This window comes from Pelecanus crispus, chromosome 3 (genome assembly GCF_030463565.1).
Source record: "Pelecanus crispus isolate bPelCri1 chromosome 3, bPelCri1.pri, whole genome shotgun sequence".
NCBI classification, from domain to species: domain Eukaryota; kingdom Metazoa; phylum Chordata; class Aves; order Pelecaniformes; family Pelecanidae; genus Pelecanus; species Pelecanus crispus.
In genome coordinates, this window is record NC_134645.1 from 87,088,474 (window position 1) to 87,110,725 (window position 22,252).

The 22,252-nt window shown below is 40.9% G+C and overlaps 2 protein-coding genes across 8 annotated transcripts in view; one reads left to right on the forward strand and one right to left on the reverse strand.

Moving 5' to 3' along the window:
* MMS22L (MMS22 like, DNA repair protein) overlaps positions 1 to 6,909 on the forward strand; it is a 96,298-nt gene extending 89,389 nt beyond the window's left edge. Inside the window, exons 21-24 of the mRNA XM_075708116.1 lie at positions 1,485 to 1,651; positions 3,076 to 3,172; positions 4,378 to 4,545; positions 6,828 to 6,909. Coding sequence (XP_075564231.1) covers positions 1,485 to 1,651; positions 3,076 to 3,172; positions 4,378 to 4,545; positions 6,828 to 6,909 — 514 coding nt within the window. The remainder of the gene's footprint in view (positions 1 to 1,484; positions 1,652 to 3,075; positions 3,173 to 4,377; positions 4,546 to 6,827) is intronic.
* Positions 6,910 to 16,536: 9,627 nt separating this feature from the next.
* The window catches only part of KLHL32 (kelch like family member 32), a 99,346-nt gene continuing 93,630 nt past the window's right edge, over positions 16,537 to 22,252 (reverse strand). For 5 of the 7 annotated variants that reach the window (XM_009479258.2, XM_009479257.2, XM_009479256.2 and 2 more), the window contains 3 exons: positions 20,671 to 20,863; positions 18,521 to 18,615; positions 16,537 to 16,698 (listed from right to left, as the gene is read on the reverse strand). In XM_009479258.2, coding sequence (XP_009477533.1) covers positions 16,537 to 16,698; positions 18,521 to 18,615; positions 20,671 to 20,863 — 450 coding nt within the window. The remainder of the gene's footprint in view (positions 16,699 to 18,520; positions 18,616 to 20,670; positions 20,864 to 22,252) is intronic. The other 2 variants (XM_075707626.1, XM_075707625.1) reach the window with 1 other exon arrangement.

The window sequence follows — 22,252 nt, forward strand, 5'->3', positions numbered from 1 at the left end:
TTATTTGTGAATGCGTGCATGCATGTGTGAATTTTAAGATTGACAGTGGAAAGTAAGTTCTGAAAGTGTAGTGGCACTTGGTGACTTGTAAGACATGAAATGTTCCTTAGTGATCTGGGAAGAATATCTTAGAACTGAGCAGCAGTCTGATTTACAAACTGTTAGGTCGTCAGGAGGCAGTCAGTAGATTTATACATAAATACGTACAGAGTTCGCTAGCCATTTTGACGTATGAAAGCTAGTGCATATCTTGTTGCTGCACAGAGGAAATTGAACCACGTGATCAGGCGTGTATTATTCAGGTCAGAGAACCATTTTAGTGGAAGAGCACCCACAAAAAAAAAATTAGCGTGAAATTTTCATTGTAAATTAATGGCATAGAAGATTTCAGAGTTGCTAATATTAAAGTAAGACCACGCGATACAAGGAATATAGAAGTGAAGTGTTACAACTTTCATTTGCCAAGTTATACCAGTGCTCTGAAGCTATACAATGAAATACTCAGATCTCTGAAAGTCAGGTTTCATTTGAAAGCTGTAGAAACATGCCTTACTAAGTTTTTTAAACAAGGATTTTAATTGATGCATTGCTTAGTAAACATGCATGTGTTTTCTGGGTAGCTCATGGTACCTAATATTAAAAATCTAAAAAGTTATTTTGCAGCTTTTGAGAGTGCTCTTGCTAACTGATGAATAAATGCTGTGTTCTTTTTACCTGCACTTTTCTGTACTGAATGCTTCAATTTAAACTTACTGTCTTCAGATTTTGGTAGTCATTTCTAATGTCAAATTAACAGTAGTTCAGATTTTTGTATCCTTTTGCAGAAAAATAGAACAGATTTCAGTTCAGATTTCCGTTCAAATTGGAATGTTCAGTGTGTGTGATGTCAAAATTTGCTCTTGTTGCAGATTAACAGGTCACCTTTTATCTTTGTGACAAATTTTATACTGGACATGACTGTGTTAATTGTGACTGAGCAAAAGCAGACATTTTGCTGTCCCGTTACAACATACCATTGACAAAAATAAAATAACAGTACCGGTATAGCAGAAGAGGTGTTATCACAAGTTGGGTTGTGAGTTGACAAAAGCACATAAAGCTAAATAAAGTAATTGAACAACAGTTGTGTTTTGGATGTTGGTTTAGGGTCTTAGAATCTTGATTCCCCCACTTTTTGGGTTATTTTATGAAGCTGCTTCTATATTTTAACTTTTATAGTCACACTTGGCTTTTTAACTATGGTAGCTGCTATTTCTCACTTCCCTCAACAGAAGCGTCAAAAGGCATCACTGTCTTCTGATAAATTGGGAGTCTTTTCTAAGACTAAGACAAATAGAAGCCATTAGTTGAGCCTAGATAAAGGTAGAAATCTATGTAATAGGCCTCCTGCTGAAATATCACGAAGTTATTTTAAGGTGTGTGGCGCTTGCATTGAATGGAAAAAAACAAATTATAGACTATTTTGGTTTGCTTTGTCTTCCCAGTGAAAACTACCTGCAGTTCAAAGGTAACGCTCCACCTCCTCGCTTGGCCTCAGTTCTTGCTTTCATTCTTGAGGTACTTCAGAGAACGCAGAGCACTGAACTATGTGACATTGACTTAGTTCTCCCGGCTGTGTTGAAATGCATGGTGTTGGTTAATGAGCTACAAGGTGAGCTGCTTGTTTGCTTTCAATACATCTCTGCACACCTCTTAAGTTTTTTGTACTGCTTTCATCCCAATATTTAAGACTCTTGGATGCGGTGAATGAGATACTTTGGCCAGATAAACTGGACAAGCTTTCTTTTTTCATTAACTGGTCTGGGACTCCTCTCTCCAAGAGGCAGAGAAGTCCTGCCTTGTTTTGCGCTCTGATGAACTAATAATCAACTTCTCAGGAGTCTGAAGAGCATTTCCTTTCTCCCCATCCTTTCCATCTCATTCCTCCTACATTTGGTAACTGTGGAAGTTTTCTTGCACCTAAGGGTTTGAGACCAAATGAGACTAGCGTATGTTCTCCCCATAGAGGCATTAGAAATGGATTATAAAAGTAGCATGTTGCTCTCTGAAGGCATCTTTGAGTTTCCATGCTTTGTTTGGTAGTGAGAACTTCTTTATTTTTAGCTCCTTAAAAAAGGAAGCACTCTGTTCACCCCACAGTTGTATAATGAATGTGCATGTGTGCGTAGGCTCAAAGTTTCCACTTCTTGCTACCAGTGGAGGCATTAAGCAAAATAGGGATTCACCTCTGACTTCTCCTGGGAATTTTGTCTAATAAAGCACTTCTTGATTCTGGTCTATAAAAGTGTCAAGGACAAGATATGCTTAGGAAATTAGCTGAATCGTCACAGACTTTTCTTCCCCCTTTTGCCATCATAGCCATGTCTGCCTGAAGCTGAAGGTACCTACAAGTACTTACTTCGCAATGTGCCTGTGCGTAGAATGAGCTGAGTGTCTCGCGCTGCTGTGGCCACCAGCTCGCTGCCTGTCCAGACAGGGCTCCACCGCACCAGTCTAGAAAAGTTCTTGCAGCCCAGTTCTACCTTTATGAAGGAAGAGCTGTATCTTGCAACTTGAATATTTATTTGGAAACTATTAAGGGGAAGAAAATAGTGGGGGTTTGTGGGTTTTTTTTCCCCTTAAACAAAGAGGTAGGGTAGAATTCAGAACAATACCCACCACTGAAAATAAGGAGCAGATCTGTATAGCTTTGGGCAGGATATAATGCCGTGACTGCTTATCTTTAATTCAAATAGGAATGATTAAAGAATACTAACAGAACTTAAATTTAAATAAAATCTCGATTTCCACTAAGTGTGTGTGTGTCTGCTTTGACTTAAAGAGACCACAGTGTACTTAAAAATCTGTATGTTTAAAGAATAATGGTGGTGAAAACAAGATTTTTGCATAAATCTGTGATTCATTCTGTTCTTTATAGCCAACCTAACTAACTGCTCTCACAAGCCATTTTCCTTGCATCAAAGTAAGATAAAAACTTTTTTTTTTTTCATTTAAAAACCGTAGTCTTCATAAAAGCCATTCTCCAGACGGTCAGTTCAAGAGCTCTGTGTGAATCTTGTGATTTTTCTTTTACAGTTAAAAAAATATCTACAGATATCGTACAGTACATGGTAGAAGCCTGCCAAACAGGGTCAGGAGGAGAACATACCACCCAGCTGACTTCTGTATTTAGGTAACCAGAAAATATGCCAGTTGGCAGTGAAGCTACTGCAAACCAATTGACAGTAAACATGTTTTTTTAAAATAACTAATTCTCTTTACCATACTGCATTTTCACTTGTTTATGGTATTTAAATAATGGTGCTTTTGGCACTGGTTTTAAACATAGCTTGGCCAAAAAGCCAGAGGAAAAAAAGAAGTAGAAGAGATAAACATACCTGCTTTCTGATGGATTAGGTACTGTTTTGAAAGGTTTATAATAGAGAGGTATGTTGCTGCTGCAATGGGAGAAACTCCTCATGAATGCAGATAGTCAGTGTTAGGTGCTATGAAAGATGTGTGTGCCTAATTTGAAGTCTGTATAATGGAGATCAAATCCTCATACAACAAGCTTAGCTTTTTTTTAAATTGATTTTATTGGATTTTGTGACAAATAAATAATAGATTATTATAATGTAAATTATATTTATTCCATATCTCTGCAAAATGAATCCTGTTTCTCACATGGATACAGCAGAAGAGCTGCATGACCCAAGACCTGAAGACATTTTGCAACCCCTTAGGTTTGCACTGGTGCTGTATCGGGTCATGTCTAGATGAAAGTTCCAGAGAGACTCACTGAAATAATAACAGATGCTTGTGGGCATGCCAGGCTCCCTGTACGTGATGTATCCGTTTCATGGGATGTTTCATCCCTAGGATGTTACTTCTGATTCGAATGTAATCTGTGATCTTTAAAGGCCTCAAATCCTGAGGAAGACAAATGGGTGCACTTCCATCCAGTGGTCTGCCCTGCTTAAGGTCCAGTGGAGCTTTATAAGAAATGCCAGCATTATTTCTGGAGACTTGAATCTAGAGCACTTGTTTTGCTCAACTTTTTTTTTTTTTTTTTTTTTTTAATTAAATAATAAATACATATTTTAGTTTTGCATTCAGACACATTACAAAGTGAAGTGCTGTGGAACAAGTCAGGCCTGGTGAAACAGCAACAGAATCTGACAGTTTGTTAGAAAATAAACATGTGTGGTTTTTTAGCATTAGCCTTCAAAAGCATGGCTTTGTTTAGAGAAAGTATTCCATGTAGAGTATTTCAGTGCAACAATATGAAAATTGCCATGCAGCCAGATCGCTTGTTCTGATTAGACTCTTCAGTTGTTCTTGGCATGTTCTCTGCATCTAGTTTTGACCTTGCACTAAATGCCTGTGTGTCCCCCTCAGGCAGTTTATCCAGGAGTATACTGCCGTGTATGATCACCGGGTTTTCAGCATACTGGAAACAGTGGCAGTCTTGGACCAGACGTTAGTTACCAGCCTGATTCCCACAATCACACAGTCTCTGAAGGATTCAGAGCACAAACAAGGTCTTGGAAGAAATGCTGCACAGAGGTTTGATTTTTATTTAATACTGGGTTTTGACAATAAGTAGCAGAGGTTTATTCTCGTGAAGGAAAGCAATTATAGACAGCAGCACAGATAGTAAAAAATGAGTGATTTTTTTTTTTTTTTATGTGTGTTCAGCCAGGTATCTCCCTTCGCTCTGGCCTTTCGTGGTTTTAAGCCATCTGTATTTGCTGAATATTTTCAGAGATATTTTGACACTAGGGCTACAGACCCCAGTAGAATTTATGTGAAGCAGGGCTGCCTCTGCTCACTACACTCCATGTTGCAAAACAGAATAAAGAAGAATTTCTGCCCTGAAGAATTTTCCTGTTAGTCCCTCTTTTAGAGGACTTTATGGGTCATATCTAAAATTATGGTATAATCAAGTATGATCTGAGATGCTTGGAAAAAAGAAAGAACCCATGGCTTAATTTCAAGAGTTCTCTCATAATACAAACATAGGAGAGTTGTGCGTGTCCAGAGAAGGCTGGCCTCCTCTCCGACAGGCGCAGCGGACTCACACTTGCTCCCTTTGTCCCCAAGGACTTAGGACATAAATATTCGGCTTGTGAGCCGCTCCGCACAGACAGTGGCGTCTCGGGGTGCAGATGCAGCAGTAATCTTTCGGCACCTATATAAAATGCTGTTACAAAACTCCAGGGAAGCTCTGCCCAGTGTGGCACCCGAGCCAAGAGGGCTGCTCTGTGAGTTCTGCTCGCTGGCAGCCTGGCCCCTGACCCTCGTGTGGTCTGGGCAAGGAACTGGCCTCGGCCTTTGCATTAATGAGCGTACGGGGACTACTCAGAGGGTAGGGTCCTAGTCATGCCTCAGGCTGGAGAAGTGTTCAGGTGCACGTCAGCAGGGCCTGGGCTATAAAAAAAACCCGAAAAGACAGAGTTGTGCAAGAATGTAACTCATGGGACGGTAAAGTGTAGTCAAAGGGTATTAATTTTCCATTTAATGAAAAATATATTTAACTTATTTGTAATTATATTATTCACTTTTTATTATCCTCTACTAACAAATACATTTGGTTTTATTTAAGGGAATTCACCCAAGGTCAGACTGAAGTACTATTATATACAGGATTTTCATACTATTTGCTTTTCATTTTTTGATAATGTATTTCATAGCCAATTCTCTCTTTTTTTTTTTTTTTTTTTAATACTGTTAATAAGGTAAAGTTCATCCCTTTACCTACAAAATATGAGAAAAAAGCAGATTGTTTGAGCTTCCTGAAATGTATGCTTGGGGATTACTGAAGAGCTAAATTTCTTTAGGCCTCATCATTTAATGTATATATTATCTAATCTGTTGTTGATGTTTTTTATTAATAATTTGTATTTAGAATGTGCTCCATTACCCAGCAGTGTAAGGTGATCCATGAACATTTTAGTGTAAGAACACTGATAACTGATTTTCTCCCTTCAGTCCTGACCACTAAGTAACATTATATTAACATATATTCTGTGCAATTATTGTAGACATTAAACTGCAAACCCATATATATATAAAAGAAACAAAGTTCAGAAGTTGCATTAGATGCTTATAGTGGTGATGGCCAGTATTATTACTGCAAGGAACTAGTATGAAAACTGCAGTTTTGTTTGCTCGAGTTAACATTTCATGAAAAAGATATATAATTAGAGTAGACCTAAATGTCAGAGGCAGTACTTTAACAATAGTTATATTATCTAGGTTGGAGAGTATTAGAATGAACTTCAGGTGAAAAGTCTTGCCAATGCATACGCACTCTTCTGGAAAATCCACTTGAGTGACAGTCCTCTTCTGAATTTCAGGGTTTTTTTTAAAGTGGTCCTTGCCCTTTGTTGAGAGTGATGGTCTAAATCTGTGTCAGTGCCAGGCTGCACCCTAGTGCCAGCAGCTCACATCACTGTGCTGTAGCGTGAGTCACAGAGAGATTCCTTACGCAGAAATGGGATAGAAAATATGATGAAGTCTGAATGCCAATCTCATCTGAGCCTTGGAAACTCCATGTTTTAAAATGAAAAAAATTCTATTTCACAGCATTTTACTAAACAGTTAGACTTCTAAGCATCTTCACTACACTTGTAGACATAAACAACACAATCCTTATTCTTCTTCAAACCTGGCCACGCTAAAAATTCACAGCAAACAAAGCACTCAAATAGATGGGGGGTGGGGAAGAAAGTTACTGTGTTTTAATATCCCAATACGTAAACAATGTGTTTGGGAATTATGTGCTTTTATTCCTAGGATGTGTGAGATTGTTTAAGTAACGTTACATTCTTTTATTTTTTCAACAGAGAAGCCTATAAAAGACTCTTATCTTACCTCACAGAGGCTGGACAAAATGAGATAGAAAAACTGGAAAATGAGACAGGTTAGCAGTATGCTGGTGATTAATCGTTTCCTCTTGAATGTTCTGACATTGTCGATACCCAAAACTGCACTCTATGACACACTACCCAAGTTCTTTTTCTTTACAACAGCAATACATTTCTCAATTTTGTGTGGGTTTCCACCCCCCCCAAGTTATGTATTAATTTTAATAATTTCTATGGTATTTGAATATTGTCATGCATCTGAAGAGTAACTCTCAATATACTGATGAATGGCGATTGAAAGATACAGCAGATTTATTACATGGTAAAATGGCTATATGAGCAGAGCCTGTATTGCTACATACGAGGCAGGATTTCAAAGAATCAAAGCAATTTCACAACTCAATTCACATTGAGTGAGACCTGGCCCTCTTAACGCTGTACTTTTGAAAAGCTTATTCAGTATGTTCTTAAGAAAATCATAACTCTGTAATTTCTAATTTATTTTAGTAAAATGAGAAAAAACTGTGATCTCTAGTACTGAACTTGTTGAATGCAGTGTGCTCACCAGGAGTTGCGCCGGTATGATGGAGCTATCGATTGTTAAGAGAGGGCTTGTGTATATGTTGCACAAAATGTATATAGCTGTCTTAGCCTTCCACCTGTATGAAAACATTAAAGTCTTTCAGAATCCAGTGTAAAATCTGTTCTGTTGTCATTGTGGGTAATATAAAAAAAGGTAGGTTCAGATTTCCTGTCCTCTTCCTTTTCAATAATATTTTCTTAAAATTAACCCATAATTTACAGTGATCCCACAACCTTTTCATTAGTCATGACACTGTTAATTATCCATTTACCTTAGACTAGGTGTGAATGGTCTGAGAAAAAAGAAGAGAGAGCAGACTTGTGAAGAAAATACTCATGTGGGGAATTTATTCCATTTAATTAATTATTTCTGTTTGCCTGGAAAGTTGGATGTTATGGATTACCTTTTAGGTCTTTCCAGGAGAGGTCTAGCTCTGTAACTTTTTCTACTTTTTTTTTCCTGAAGTTCTCAGGAAACTTCCATTAATGCCTGCAGTATTCACACTTTTCACTTCCCTCAACAACCTGTATTTCTGCAACTACTTACTGGACTTTGCGAGTGGTAAGTTTGCCCCTAATGGCAACACTGGTGAACAGGCTGCTTACTTTTAAAGTTATTCAGATTTTAACTTTATAATATTAATGGGAAGGAAAGATTATTTTTGTGTCTAACAGCTCCACAAAAATCCCTAAAATCTTGTTCAGAGCAGCTTTCTCTTTCGTTACAGTAATCTTATCAAGTCAAACTAGATAATCTTTTTGCCTAAATCGACTATCGTTACTTCAGATAATGCAGTAACTAAAAGCCTCTTTAGGCTACTTAATAGTGCAGAACATGGAGGTTCTTTTCATTATGAAAATGACTTATTGAACTTGCATTGTAGCTTCTTGTAAGCTTCTGTACCTGGGAGGAGTTTTATTCATCTCAACAGGATTGTGCTTCTAAAAGGCTTTTTTAAAAAATAAATAATTAAAAAAAAAAAAACCCAAGCCTCTCCAAGAGAGATTAATAGAGATGTCTTCGAAATTTGAGTCCTGCCACACGGTAGATTACAGAACAGATGTCTGGCTGTAGTATTATTTCCTGAAAGTAAAACCTTTGAGTTTTATAGGATAGAGCAGATATTATAACAAAACATTTAATGATGTGTTTAGTAGATTGCTTAAGACATATTTAATACTATCTGAAGTGGTTTGGAACTTTCTGAAAAAGCAACAGAGCTTTATGTAAATGTGTAACAGCTCCTGGTGCATGAGAAACTAATTTAAAGAGTTTGGAAATTATCATTCTTCTCTGTCAAAAAGTTAATGCGAACAGAAAGTATTTTGCATCGTATTCATCAACCACTGCCAAGTGGGCAATCTGGTTTGGTCTAATTATTTTGTATGGACATTTGCAGATGTGACTGACAGTTCTGACAATATTAATGAGATGGAGGCTTGCAGAGTGTTAGTCTAGACTGACTTACCAAGTATATACCAAAACAACCGTCCAAAATCAGGAGAAGAGAAGAAAGTGCTGAATTTAAGTACAATATAGAAAAAGTAAAGACCAAAAACCACCATGAACTAAAATAAATTATGTATTATGTCTTATTAGATGCTGTCTGTATAAGGCTACTTAGGACACTGAACATTATTTAAACTAAACCTTTCTATATTATTTTACATATGGACAGGTTGGTTTAAAAACTGTACAAATGTCTAGCTTCCCTGCACAATGCATGGAGACCTCTTGGTTCGGAACAGGTTTCTTGCCAGCGTGTATGGGTGCTTTGTAAGCATTTCAAATCTGAACTGGAACCAGCAGACACTTCTGGTACTACTAGTCAGTCATATACTAACCCCTGAGGCTCACTGAGAGATCACGGTCTCTCTGCATTGTGGGTGTTGGGACAGGCAATTTCAGACATCTGTTGTCAACACTGTATAGGGAGAAATCCAGGGAGCATGAGAACAGAAATCCTCTGCTGACCACAGGGTGAAGATGTGTCACTGCCTTGCCTTGCCTTACAGTTTTTGGAGGCTTTGTTTCCCAAAAGTAACAGGCAATGAATTACCAGAAGCTTCTACCTGTGCTCGACAGATGTCTTTCTCTGCTGATCCATTTGCAGGATGATCTGCTTTCCACTAAGCAATATAGATCAGATGCCTGTTTTCCACTGTGTCCCAAGCGAGTATCACAGGAAAGCTATTAAGCAAGGCTTCTGCAAGTCTGTGACAAGATTGTTGATTACAGGAAAAGGGTCATGCCTCAAATCTGAGGTGATGATTTCCAGCAGACGAAGAGAAGTAGGTCCCAAGATCACCTTCCTAGAGATGCATACACCAAGCCTTTCTCTGTATCTAATAAAGACTGGTCATTAATACGAGCTCTGTCACTGACTGCAGAGAAGACAACAGAAACTGCCATTTGGATGCCACCAACCCTGCCAGCGGCAGCTGTGTGAATCCGTTTGCTAGTGGGGCCGTAGTTCCAGGGGCATGCCAGACCTTGAAGTAGGTGCTTGCCACAAATGAGCTGAGGATTGTGGATTTGCTAGGGGTCAGTGACTCTTGCAAGCAACTTGCTGGCACCAATACCGCTGGTATTTGGACACAGACCCCAGTGCAGCTCTGCTTCTTTCACCCAGCTCGTTCAGCCTTTTGTGTCCTCTCCCAGGCTTGGAGCAACAGCACTGCTAAGAACTCTCCTCGGGCCTTTCTTCATTCCCTTCTTTTCAGCCAGCACCTGCCCACACGTGCTGCTGCAGAAGGCGATAGGGACTGTCGGCCTGTTGTCTCACAGGAGCATTCAATATTAACAGAGGGCTGAAAGGCAAACCACCGTTGGGTGCAGGACAAGACGCTACAGAGACACGGCAGTGGTCCGAGTTAAAAGTCAGGTCAGCACTGATGTGCCAAAGCCACGCTGCGGGTGAGTGTGGTGACTGCACTAACATGTGCCTGCTCCAGACAGCTTCGTTTTGCCCCAGTTTGGGTCTGAACATCACCATAACGTAATAGGCTGATTTTGCCTTTTATAGGATCCTCCTTTGGCCTGCATTTTTGTAGCAGCAGAGCAGCACTGTACTTCTTGGAAGGGAAGGCTCTCTCGAAGTATGTTTAAAAATAACATTGCTTGCCAAGATGGACATTTACTGCACTTCTAACTTCCATAACTGAGGGTGAAAAGATCCTGGAAAAAGGTTGTAGCTAAAGTTCCTAATGCAATTCAGAGACACTTCAACATCTTTTTGAACATTAGTTAATGTCTCTACAAGATCATCATATGTCCATGGAGTTAAAATATTAAATCTCAGTGAGCTCTTTCTTCCCCCCAGCCTCTTGCGTGATCCATGCCCAACATCTCCTTCCATTTAGAAATGCTAATAATGTTGACAGCAGACCTGTTTAAAGTACAGCAGGCGTGAACCTGGTGAGCATTTTCTACACTGATCTTGTTGGCCAGAGGACTGTCCTAGGATATAAGTGAGTAGAGGACTACTATGCCCTTTTCTTTTTGCAATATATACAATTGAGAGCTGAATAGGAAGTATTTTGGTTTTAGGTTTTCCCTATGCCAGAGTTCAGGATACCCGATCACCTCTGACCCATTATCATCCTTGTGATACAGAACAGATGTCCAGCACATCATGAACAACAGCAGGGAGAGGGAAGTCTGGCTTATCCTTCCTTTAGTAACCTTAAAATGCTAACTGGAAAAAAAAGACACCTTCTGTTCAAAATCCACATGCAACTTCCATTAGCCCCACAAAGCTGTCCCTCTATTTTATAAGAATTTCCCATTTGTTATTAAAGAGTAGGAACATGGTAATTTCAATTATTCCTTGCTTTCATTTTCAATGACACAAAAAAAAAAAAAAAGTGAGGGGAAGGCACTTGTTTCTATAAAACAGCTTCTGAAATAGAAAAAAATATGCCTTTTATGCTGGAATAGAGCAGGAGACCTATGGAAAGAATAAGGTTCTGCTTATCTGTTTTAATTGCACAGAAGAGGAGCTGCCAATAGCATATACTACTTACAGAGTCATTTAAGGAACTTTGGTATCTGCCCACCTAAATGCAACATATTTCCCTCAGGAAACAGAGAAGAGGTTTTATTGTGCTCTGCTTTTCCTTCTTTCAGTAGCTTCTGAAAATTATGTATGCATGGGTATTTTCAGTTTAATCATATTTTATAATTTTTAACAATTACTTTAAAACTCAAATTCAGTGTAATCAGCCCATCTGTTAGCAATGGTTATAAAATTATGTTGAAGATTAAAAATCTGATGCAGTGTCAGTATGTCCTAGCATAATTAAGCTTGTTTTATGATGAATGACTAGGGTATGGCTTTTTTCTACTTGAGCAGCTTTAAAATGGTAAACCTTTTGTAGGCTTAATGTACGAAATGTGAAGGTATGTGTAAAACAAACAAACAAAAAAAACAGTTATAAACCTCAGATCCTGTGTTCATAGATGTGGTGTATTTGCAGGCCTTGGGAAACGCCAGCAGGGTAATTCCATGTCGCAACCAAATTCACTGCATTTTTCAGTCCATCAAACACTATCTTGGATCTACTCTCCTTCCTGTAGAATGTCCCCCAAAAAGGTATTAAAAATTCAAGTTTGCTAAATTCATTATTCATTTTAGAAAGGGCCAACATGACCTGTAGTGGCAGTGGTGGAAAAATTAGCACATCATTCACTTACCTGAATTGAGGGTATTGCTGAGAATACTTCCTCTGTTCTTCAGTACCTGAAGTATTGCAACACAGCCTAACCTACCCACAGGAAGATTTAACAAAGCGTTTTAATTCTGGCATTACTGTGAAACAACTATATATAACCATCTCTTTTGGAAAACCATTCTTTATGTGGACACTTTTTTCCCCCTTTAAAAATGTGTCCTTGGGGGGGGAGGGGGAAAGCAGCCCATTTTGCAAAAATAAAACTGTATAAGCCCTTTTTATAGCCTATGTGCTAAACTTCCCTGCAAAGTCTTCCTCCCCTACAAACTCTGCCTGCAGATGAAGTGTTTTAACCTTGCCCTCTTAATTTATTCTACATTCTAATTTTCAATAAACAGATGCCGCCTCTTTTTGCGCTTGTTTTCACATTGTTCCACATTCTGCCTGTGTTGTTTCTGCATGTGTGAATATTCAATTATCTATTTCTCCATGATTCTGCAACTGATGTACTCAATGTCTGTACAGGTTTGGGGGAGGGTAACCGGGGAAGGCAAAACTTAGAGGAAACAGAGTTACAGAAGTTAGAGCTATTCTGAGAGTCAGGTACTTTCCCTGAAAGCCGCCAAGTTAAGAAGAAAATCACAAGCTATAACTAGAAATGCAAGGATTACAAAACCACTAGTCCACAGAAGCAGATTTGCTTCATAACGTTTAAGTATTTCTTTGGTCAGTGCTTGGGTGTGAGATGCCCCATAGAGACCAAAGGGGCAGGAGAAGCTGTTGCTGCTGCTGCTTCTGGAAATGGTGTCTTTTTTTGGAGAAAAAGCACAAAGGAGCTGATTGCCCTTGTGGTTATGTATAGCTAAGAAGAGCTGATAACATATCTTAGGACTGAAAACCAAAGTATGCTGTATAAAGGATGAAATATTGCTCTTTATGGGAATGGCCCACAAAAGGCGATCACAGGACAGCCGTGAAAGTACAAAGGCTCTTCCATAGAGCTCTCAAGACCTTGTGGCCCAAAAGCCTCGTCACAGATGTGAGGAGTTTTAATCTGTAAACCTAAAGGAAATGCACAGAACTCGCCAGTGAATAGCTGCTGCTGCATTATCCACTTGTGAGGATACCTCTTTCCTGAAGCACCGGCGAGTTCTTACAGGTGCAGCCTGCGCCGTTACCTCGCACGCTCCCAGCCGGGAACCCGAGTGACCGCTGTCAGCAGCCGCGCTCACGCTGGGCTGATCTGACTGGAGCAACAGAACCATCACGCGTGGAAATACTTTTATTACGGACAGCTTTAAGGCTCTGTGGAAAAACTGAGCTAAACTGCGTTTCAGAGGTACGTACCAAAGCTGGTAGGCCGGGCAGGGACAAAAGTTGGGCTCAGAGGTTTATGTTTGCCAAAAATGGTGCAAAATTTAGAATAGCAGAGGCGGATCTGGAGCTCGCACACAGGAGCCCGCCACTGGTGCCGGTTCAGAAGCCAGGGACACTAAAATAGATGGCAGAGCGAGGACATGGCGATTCAGCCGCTTCGGCTCCCGGGGCTACCTTTGCCAGCAGCGCCCCTGCCCAGCTCTGCCACCCCCTGCTCCTCCTCAGCAGAGACCCCTCAGCCGGGCGGCGCCACGCCTGGCGCCAGCGTGCTCTCTGCCTGCTCTTGCATCAACACCAGTCTCCTTTCTTACCTGGCAATAAACGACCGGCTTTTGCTCACCTGGCAAGGGCTATGTGGCATTTTCTGACTTCAGGTGCAGCAAAGCACCCCCATCTGTCCTGCAAGAAATGCAAAATACACAGATAGCAAAGTGTGGCACAAAAATTTAGGAGCTCAGAGGTCGCCATGAAAGACTTCTCTGTAATCACTGGAGCCTGATGATGAAGAGCCAGAGCAGAATCCTGACACTAATAGGAGCATATGTGTTGTCCTGAGGCTCTGTGGCTGTGGTACCCTTAACTAATTTAATGCAACTGCACAGCTGTTTAAAAGTGCTATTCACCAGTACAGACAATTGGCGATAACAACCGGAACAGTAAAAGTGTCAAAAGGCCAGAACAAACATGATAAATAACTTTCTTGCCATACATTCCTGCCTTTCAGTCCTTGAACCAAGAGGCACATGCTGCTTTGCATAAGGAACCTGCCCCCCTCCGCTCCTCACACCCGGGCTGCTGTCGCAGCGTGCTGCGCCGCTCAATAGCCGGCCAGATCCACCGTAATCCCTCGCTCTCCAGAAGGAGCGGTTTAGAAATGATTTCATAGCTACAGCTGTGGTAAGCTATGAGGCCTAGGAATAAAAGCCTCGCAACTAAGCTCAGACATACAAAACATACTTTGCACTATTGTCTGGAAGCGCACTGGGCTTTACAAAGGCTAAGAAATTAATTCTCCCACCACCTGGGAAATAGCAAGTACATGTCAGTTCTGCACCCGGAGCAAAAGCTGATCACTCACCTGGTGTGGATGTGGCTCAAAGCCCCAAGGATCTCTACACACACGTTTTAATGCTGTAGCCACCCTGCTCTTGAAAACAAGACCTGTCAATCTTTGCGTCCCTGCAAGTCACACAGAAGCAGAACTTCGAATACTTGCCAGGCTTGGGCCCTGCAGCCCACGCAGAGCAGCAGTCAGATTTTTAATGTGTAAATGGCCTCTTAGGAGAGCTGGCCCTTGCATGCTGACTTCCAAGAGATCAAAGGAATTTAAAAAAAAAAAAAAAAATCCTGATGCACAGCCTATACAGCTCCCATGCAGTTAAAGAAAAGTACTGCCTGGCTGTAGGCTTGCTTTGTGTGCAGAAGGAGACATTGTTAGCACTCAAGTCAGTGTGCCAGGAGAAGACGGTGCAGCTGCAGCTCTGCTCTGTGCAACAAGAGTGAGAAAGCTCAGCAAAAAAAAACCACCCCACAAAACTTTCTAACTTGAAAATTACTGGAAAAGGAAAGAGGATGTTCCCTGAGTACGCTGCCCAGCTGGAGACGGAAATGGTGATGGAGTTCACCCCCCTGTATCACCAACCAGACCCTTCAAAGTTAAAAGCTGCATTTGATTTGGCAACACTGCTCACTGGACGAAGCCAAACCCGTTCCCGTCCAGCAAGCGCAGGCTATCGCTGCGGCATGTTCTGCACGTGGCATTTGCATGAGTGGCAGCAGGAATTTCATAGGTCTGCTCAGATAGCACGGTGGCAGGGAACAGATCAGTAGGTAAAGCAGAGAAGTGCAGAGTACCCATAAATCATAAATAGAGAAAGATTTAATTACATGCTTGGTTAATATTTACAAACATTGAAGTTGTTGTTAGATATGTAAATAAAAGACGGAAATAAGAGACAGGGGCTGCAGTAGCCAAGCAAAGCCAAAATATAAAAGGTTAGGGTATTTATTGTGAACCGGCATATGCCTGGAGTATGGAACGGAGAGACACCATATAAACTGAAAGAATAAATAAATAAATATTGACATTGTTCTACACCTGTTTAGCCTCTGGAGACCAGTGATTTGTGGGACCATATGTTGGACAAAATGAGACTGTTCCTTGATAATTGTAAATGTGGTGACCCCTTGCAAACTGGATATTAAAAATATTAAGTAAATGGCACATTTTAATTATACAGTAAAGAGGCTGTTCTCCACCATTAAAAGACTGCAGCTGTCAGGAGGAATTGATCATATGACACAAGGTAACATTTATTTGATAGTAGACCTTGGTAAATGACATCCTAAATGATCTTTAGATTCTCAGACAAACACATTCAGTTCAGACTGGGGTTTAAACACGATGCTTCGGTGTCTTTGTCTTCCAGCTGAGACAATTTTCATCTGCTCCTCCTATACTATAGGGCTTGTTTGGTTTTTATTTTTGTTTTAATCTGCTTTGCGGTATTTAAATTTCAGATGAAGTAGTATTAAATGAGAAACTGTAAACGATGGAGTTTGGAATTGGAAGTCAACACATTTGTTATTCTTTTTGCCAAAGGTATCAAGTAAGTTGCATAATTACCATAGTATTATATCATCTTTGTCAACAGAAGCACAGCTTTCTATCAGCTTTGAGAGTGCCGTTGGTGAACAACTGAACGTGCAGACTCCAAAGAGCAGCAGCCGAGGAGGAGCGGAGAGCGTTCACAATGCCTTATGAAGTTGCATAAGGAAACGAAGTAGAGACAGGTAGCAAGTAGTCTCCAGCAGAAATGCCAAACGTTCTCACGTTTATGCTTCTACATCTGAGGCAGAGGAGAGGAACCACAGACAGTTTTTGTAGCTTCCTTCCTGCCTTTTGTGATCCAACTTTAAGACAAATGTATGATGGTAAAGCAGCAGCGCATGTGGATTAATCCTTTTCACTGATCCAGAGGAACCCTTCCATACACAGGTTTGATTTTTTTTTTCTCCCTCCACTGCTGATCTTAAGAAGCGCACGCTTTGTGTCTCACATTGCGCCGATCCTGTGGTGAGGCACTTGCAGAGTCTGAAGGTTGGGGCACGTGAAATAAGGAGCTGGAAGAAAGCACGCTGCTATTCCATTGGAAGCGAAGGGGAGCGTAGGCCCATAGAACACTTCTTCCTTCCCTTCCTTGCTAACGTCCAGCACCTGCAGGTCAAAGCATACAAAATATTTCAGGGATCACAAAAGAAAGCTGAAACAAATTTGCTGGCACACACCCCACGTATGTACTATTAATCCCAGCAGAAAGGTAATTTCAGATCACTTTTAGGTGGTATTTATGGATCTGGTGATTTATGGCTGTCCTCATCACCCGAATCCTATCCTAGCTCAGGCACTCAGGAGCAGACGGTGACATTGGACCCCGCTTCCTGGCAGCAGAACGTGCAACCATGCAAGGAGGGTACTCTGCACAGAAGTGCTACTGTTACCACAAAGCAGGAATCATCAGCTTGGTGGTACGCAGGGAGCAAGGGAGCTCTACCGAAGTTAGAAAGGCCAAATAAATGAATGACTTGAAGAAAATGAAGGTATATGGAAGAAGTGGATGGGTTTTTTTTTTTCCTTCCAAAGGAAAGCGCAGCCTCATATTTGCTGAATTTGAAGATAAAAGGGCTAGGTTTACTGGTTAAAGCCAGGCACGCTGCCAACAACGGAGAAGGGGCAGCACACACAGCTCTGCCAAAGCACTCATTATCCTTCTTTTCCCTTTAATGCAGGGACTGTCTCGGGCAGGCTGCCAGCTCACAACCAGTTTGGGGATGTGGACAAATGTCCATTTAAGAAAGCAAGATCCCAGGATCATTTCCACTTGTCACTAAGCAGTATTTAAACCCAGGTGCAATACTGCAAAGTACCTGTGGATTATAAATGAGCATGTTGGTGGGGTATAGCCACCGCCTTGGTATTGTGCTGTTACTCCATCTGAAGCACTGTATGTCAGCTAGCGAAGCCAGTTTGAATGAATTTTTCCAATAAAAATTGTTAGGTACGGTATCCAACAATTTAGTAAAACAAAATTATACTATGACCAGAACATGGTTTTATCTCCTTATCTTGCATGATCTATTCTTTACAAACTCATGCTAATAAGTGTTCATTGTAAGACCAGCAGCTCGACATGTAATGCATTCCTTTCTTATGCTAACTCTAATTTCTAGCCTTATGGGACAGTTTAGAGGTGAAATTCTAAAATCCTTAGTTGGAAGCTAATGAAAATGTTGTTTATCAGCAAAAGTGCAGAAACTGAGATGTAAACAAGAGTTTCTGTCTCTAACGGCCCAGCGGGTCACAAAAGTGATGGCTGTGATGCAGATTTGCTTCACTCAGAAAAATGCAGGAGGATAAGAATTCCTAATTTCTATATGGGAATATCTGAAAGCCCTGGATCTGCAGGTAAGCTGCTCTTACACAAGATGAGACAGCAGAAGGGTTTGTTGGACAACCTATTGCCTACAGCAGGGATCAAAAAACTCCCGTTCAAGATTGAAGCAGTAAGCGCTAGGGCAGGTTGCAGGCTGACTGAACTTTGTCAAAGAACAACTCGTTAACTCTGGCTGCTCTTCAGAAAGACAACTTGGAGAGGGGAGGAAAAAAAAAATTGCGAGATGGGCTGAAAAATTGTTAGCTCATGCCCCATCATCTATTTCTGCAACCCGTTTAATTTTGAACTTGATTGTGTAACCTGAGAATATATACCCACTATTTTACCCAAACCTTGCCGAAGGAGAGACTCCTCAACCCTGTTTTACTAGAATATCTTAGAGTAATTGGATCTAATGGCTCATCTGGAAATATTTTTAATATCCACAGTATTTCCTCTCTGTGTTTATGCAGGTTCAGTGGCTGCATAAGAAACATCCTTAATCTCTCCACTTCACATGCATTTTCCTTTTTGAATAACCTCTGTGCAAAATGTATCCTTGCAAAATTATTGGAAAAGACTTTAAAAGAAACCTAAATCACTCACCTGGATACATGCCAAAGGCTCATTTGTCCAAATCGAATAGCCGCCAACTAAATATATTCTACCATTGTGGACGGCAACTCCAGACTCATTTTGACCTAAAGGAAAAAAGGGAATAGAAACCACTTTCAGTGTTTAATTAACCCTTTTAACACTGAACGTTGGAGTTCTGTAATACGATGAAAATGCACCTGGCAGTAATTTGACTGTTTCAGAATTCACAATGTGCAACAGCAAAGGTGAAGTGCGAGGGCTGTTCTTTGCTCTCCACAGGAGCCCCATACGGTGCTGTCTGGTGAGATAACCCGGATGAGCAATAAACTGAGGCTGTGCCGGGGACCATCTGCCGTCTCCTCAATGGCACAGGTTTTTGTATGCCTGTATTTCATAGGTGACAGGCAAGCTCCCCACCTGCCTCTCAGCTACTATCACACATGCACATCCAGACAGACACGTAGGCCGAGAGAACTGAACGCCCCTCCCGTTCTGCCCACACCTGTTCATCCCCCTGTTCCTCCAGGTACAAGTATGGGGAATGTTGCAGAAGCTGCTGTGCAAGCTCATTCCCATAGCAACGGTCTCCTGAAAAAGTTTGGAAGTTTTGAAGGATAAATACAGCCTTAAAAAAAAAAAAAAAAAAAAAAAAAATCTGCACTACACAGTGCAACAGGCACATTTACCACCAGCTGCAGAGACGCAAAGAAAGGCTTAAATGGCTCTTCAAGGTGCAGGTTGTGGAAACAACCCACCAGGTCATAGCTGAGGAGAGGCTACTATCTCACAGCATTTAGTAGTATATAACTCCAGAACAGGGCTGCCTGCAGTGCCAGCACTTTTGCAGTTGCAAATCAGATTATATCCTTCTCAAAGGCTCTCAATTCCTTCAGATAATAAAATAATTAAATAGAAAGCAATAGGGATATGAAAAACTAGTTCTGTGTGACAGTCTGTTACTCTTCCTTTTTAATCCATGCCTCTCTCCTCAATGTCCATGAAGTACTCTGATGACTTGGCTCAGAAACCAAGCAACCCTTCTCCAGATCCCAGAAATTAAGAAACCCAATGCAGTATCTTAAAGAATAAAGTTGCCACTAGAGCAGCTTTTAAACCTACCAGGAGGAAAATGACATAAGGTACTGTCTTATTTGTCAGACATTCACTTCTCTGACACAGTGTTTCTAGCTGTCCTGAGCTTCTCGCTAAGTTTCTACACCCTTTGTATCCTTTTCAGTGGTAGATCCCAGAAATGAATGCAACGCCAAATGGAAAAGGATGAAAAGTGAGGTAGCCTCAGTTCTAGGACTCCTATAGCAGTCTATTCTGAAACTGTTTGGCAACCAGTACTGTTACTAATTGAGCTCCAACTCTGCTGCACAAGAGAATGGCCCCAACATTAATCCTGTCCTGGAAATGCATCCTCTTCTGCAAAGCTGCTGGTGGTGCTACTGTGAGAATGTGTCACTTGCCTGTCTCTCCCAAGGATTTGAGGGAGTAGTACATCTGGGAATCGTATTAAGTGGTGGTGAAATTTGGTGGACTGGGTGGCAGGGACAGTGAGTTGCAGTGCTTTGCAAATTGCTACTGTAACAGTTCCTCCTAATGACGGTCAAGAGGAACTTTACAGATCCATAGCTAACCGCGATACTCAAGTCATCCCTGACTTGACAGAATTCCAACAAAGACAACTCCTTTTGGGTAATTTGTTAAGAAGATATTGCTTAGAAATAAGTGATGGTTAATGGAGTTCAATGTTCTATAATGCCAGCAGGAAGCACTACAAAATGATACCATGGTAGAGATGGATCTGCCTGTTGAACACTCAAACAGGAAGCTAAATCTATCAGTGCAGGCAAGTTTTTGGAGAATCAAAAATAAGTACCAGTCACACTACAACAAACAATTTTTGATTGCTTAACTACATTTATGTGCACATTCTTAAAAATTTATCCTAAATGTCCTAAGACAAATGTTTTGTAGAACACTGAATGCCAGAACAGTGATCAAAAGTGTCTTGTTGGCCAACGATGACCCCTAAATCAGAGGCAACTGAGGCGAAGTCATGGAGTTCCACATACTAAAGGCATCTAAAGGGAAAAGAATTGGTGTTTTATTCTAACAGTAGCAAGTTTCCTCTTTTGGTGCACAATACTCACCTGTCAACATGTTGAAGCTGCAACGTGTCCACTGGTCAGCATCTATGCTGTAGGAGTCTATGTGCCGAACCAGGATCCGATCGTTGTTGTAGTCCAGATCATTCCCACCTAACACGTAAAGTTTCCTTTGAACAGCAGCCATGGAGTGATACACTCTCCTCTGCAACATCGGACTACGGCTTAACCACTTATTCTGGAAAGGAAAAGAGAACTTGTCTCAGCACTGCTCAAAGACGTACCTATATTAGTAGTACAATAATAGTAGCATGTTAGTGGTGTTCTCCTTACCCTTGCCCAGAAATCACAAGTGTATATACTTGTGTTGTTCGTATGTTAAACACGCATGTTGGCTGTAACACTGACTAGATGTACTGGACTTTCAACACATGGTTTACAGTTCTCACATTTAAATTCATTAATTTCATAGTATTTCTTGCTCTGTATTTTTCCTGTTTAGCTCATCAGGTTTCAAAGCTTTTTTTCTTCTTTATAATTCAGTAGCAAATCCTCCTTAAGCAAGACGATTAGATGTCTCCTTTGTATACAGCGCTAAAGTTATCTGTACCAACTACCTCTGTTACGAGAGAAGAGAGATTCTTCTACCTTTCGTTATTCAGAAGCTCATTTGATCTTATCCTTGGGGAATGAAGCAGCAGGGAAAAATAATTTCCTAAAGAATCTTCTCAAATGATTCATGTATTTGGTTTAATGCTAACCCTTTATTTGTGAGCACTTACAAAGTAACATCTTTTTTATAAATTTTTCTTCCTGGTTAACAGCATTCAAGAATTCTACCAGTTCATCAGGGGAGGGGCAAGAGGACATGGAAGAAGAGAGATTAAAGCACAGTATTTTAAAACTAAGAAAACAATTGCTCCCGCTATGCTTACCAAATCAAACAACCTGGCAATGCACGAGATTAATTTATTTAAGTGGAGGAAGTTAAAATCCGTGAGGAAATTCTTTGCGTTACATGCGTTACCGCTTGCGGTAACTCAAGAGCCTCTAATACTACTGCCTTTTAACCTCCACAATATATAGCTATACATTTCAGTGGGTAATAGTTGAATATTAGGCATTAATGTTTGCATTAGTAGTCCAGTCTCTTAACACCAGACTATAGACACCATCTGCTTTGCAAAGCCTGCCTGCATCCCCTGATTATATCTTTAGCTTCCTCCACTGCAGTGCCTGCCAGGTGAGCTGCAAAGCACTGCAAAGGCAGAGAAACAGAGGGGCCTGGTGGGGTCATTTCTAATAAGCCAGCGTGTGAATACTAATCAGTGGTGGGGAAGCAGAGGTCACCCCAGCCGGCTTGTTGGCAGGTAGCTGTGTGCTCTGTGGCAGATGGCAGGCATTATCGACTCGCCACAAAGGCCTCGCACAGAAGCAAGCGCTGGTGCTGAATGATAGAGTTATTGAGATTCTGTGCGAGATGCAAGCAGATGTGATGGTTTCCAGTACCCACCGTAAACAATATGCCAGCAGAATTTTTAAAAAGAGCTTGTGTGTACAAACACGAAGCGGACCTCATTTGAAGAATGCGAGCGCACACTTCCTCTGTAACTCTTTGCACGCTGGG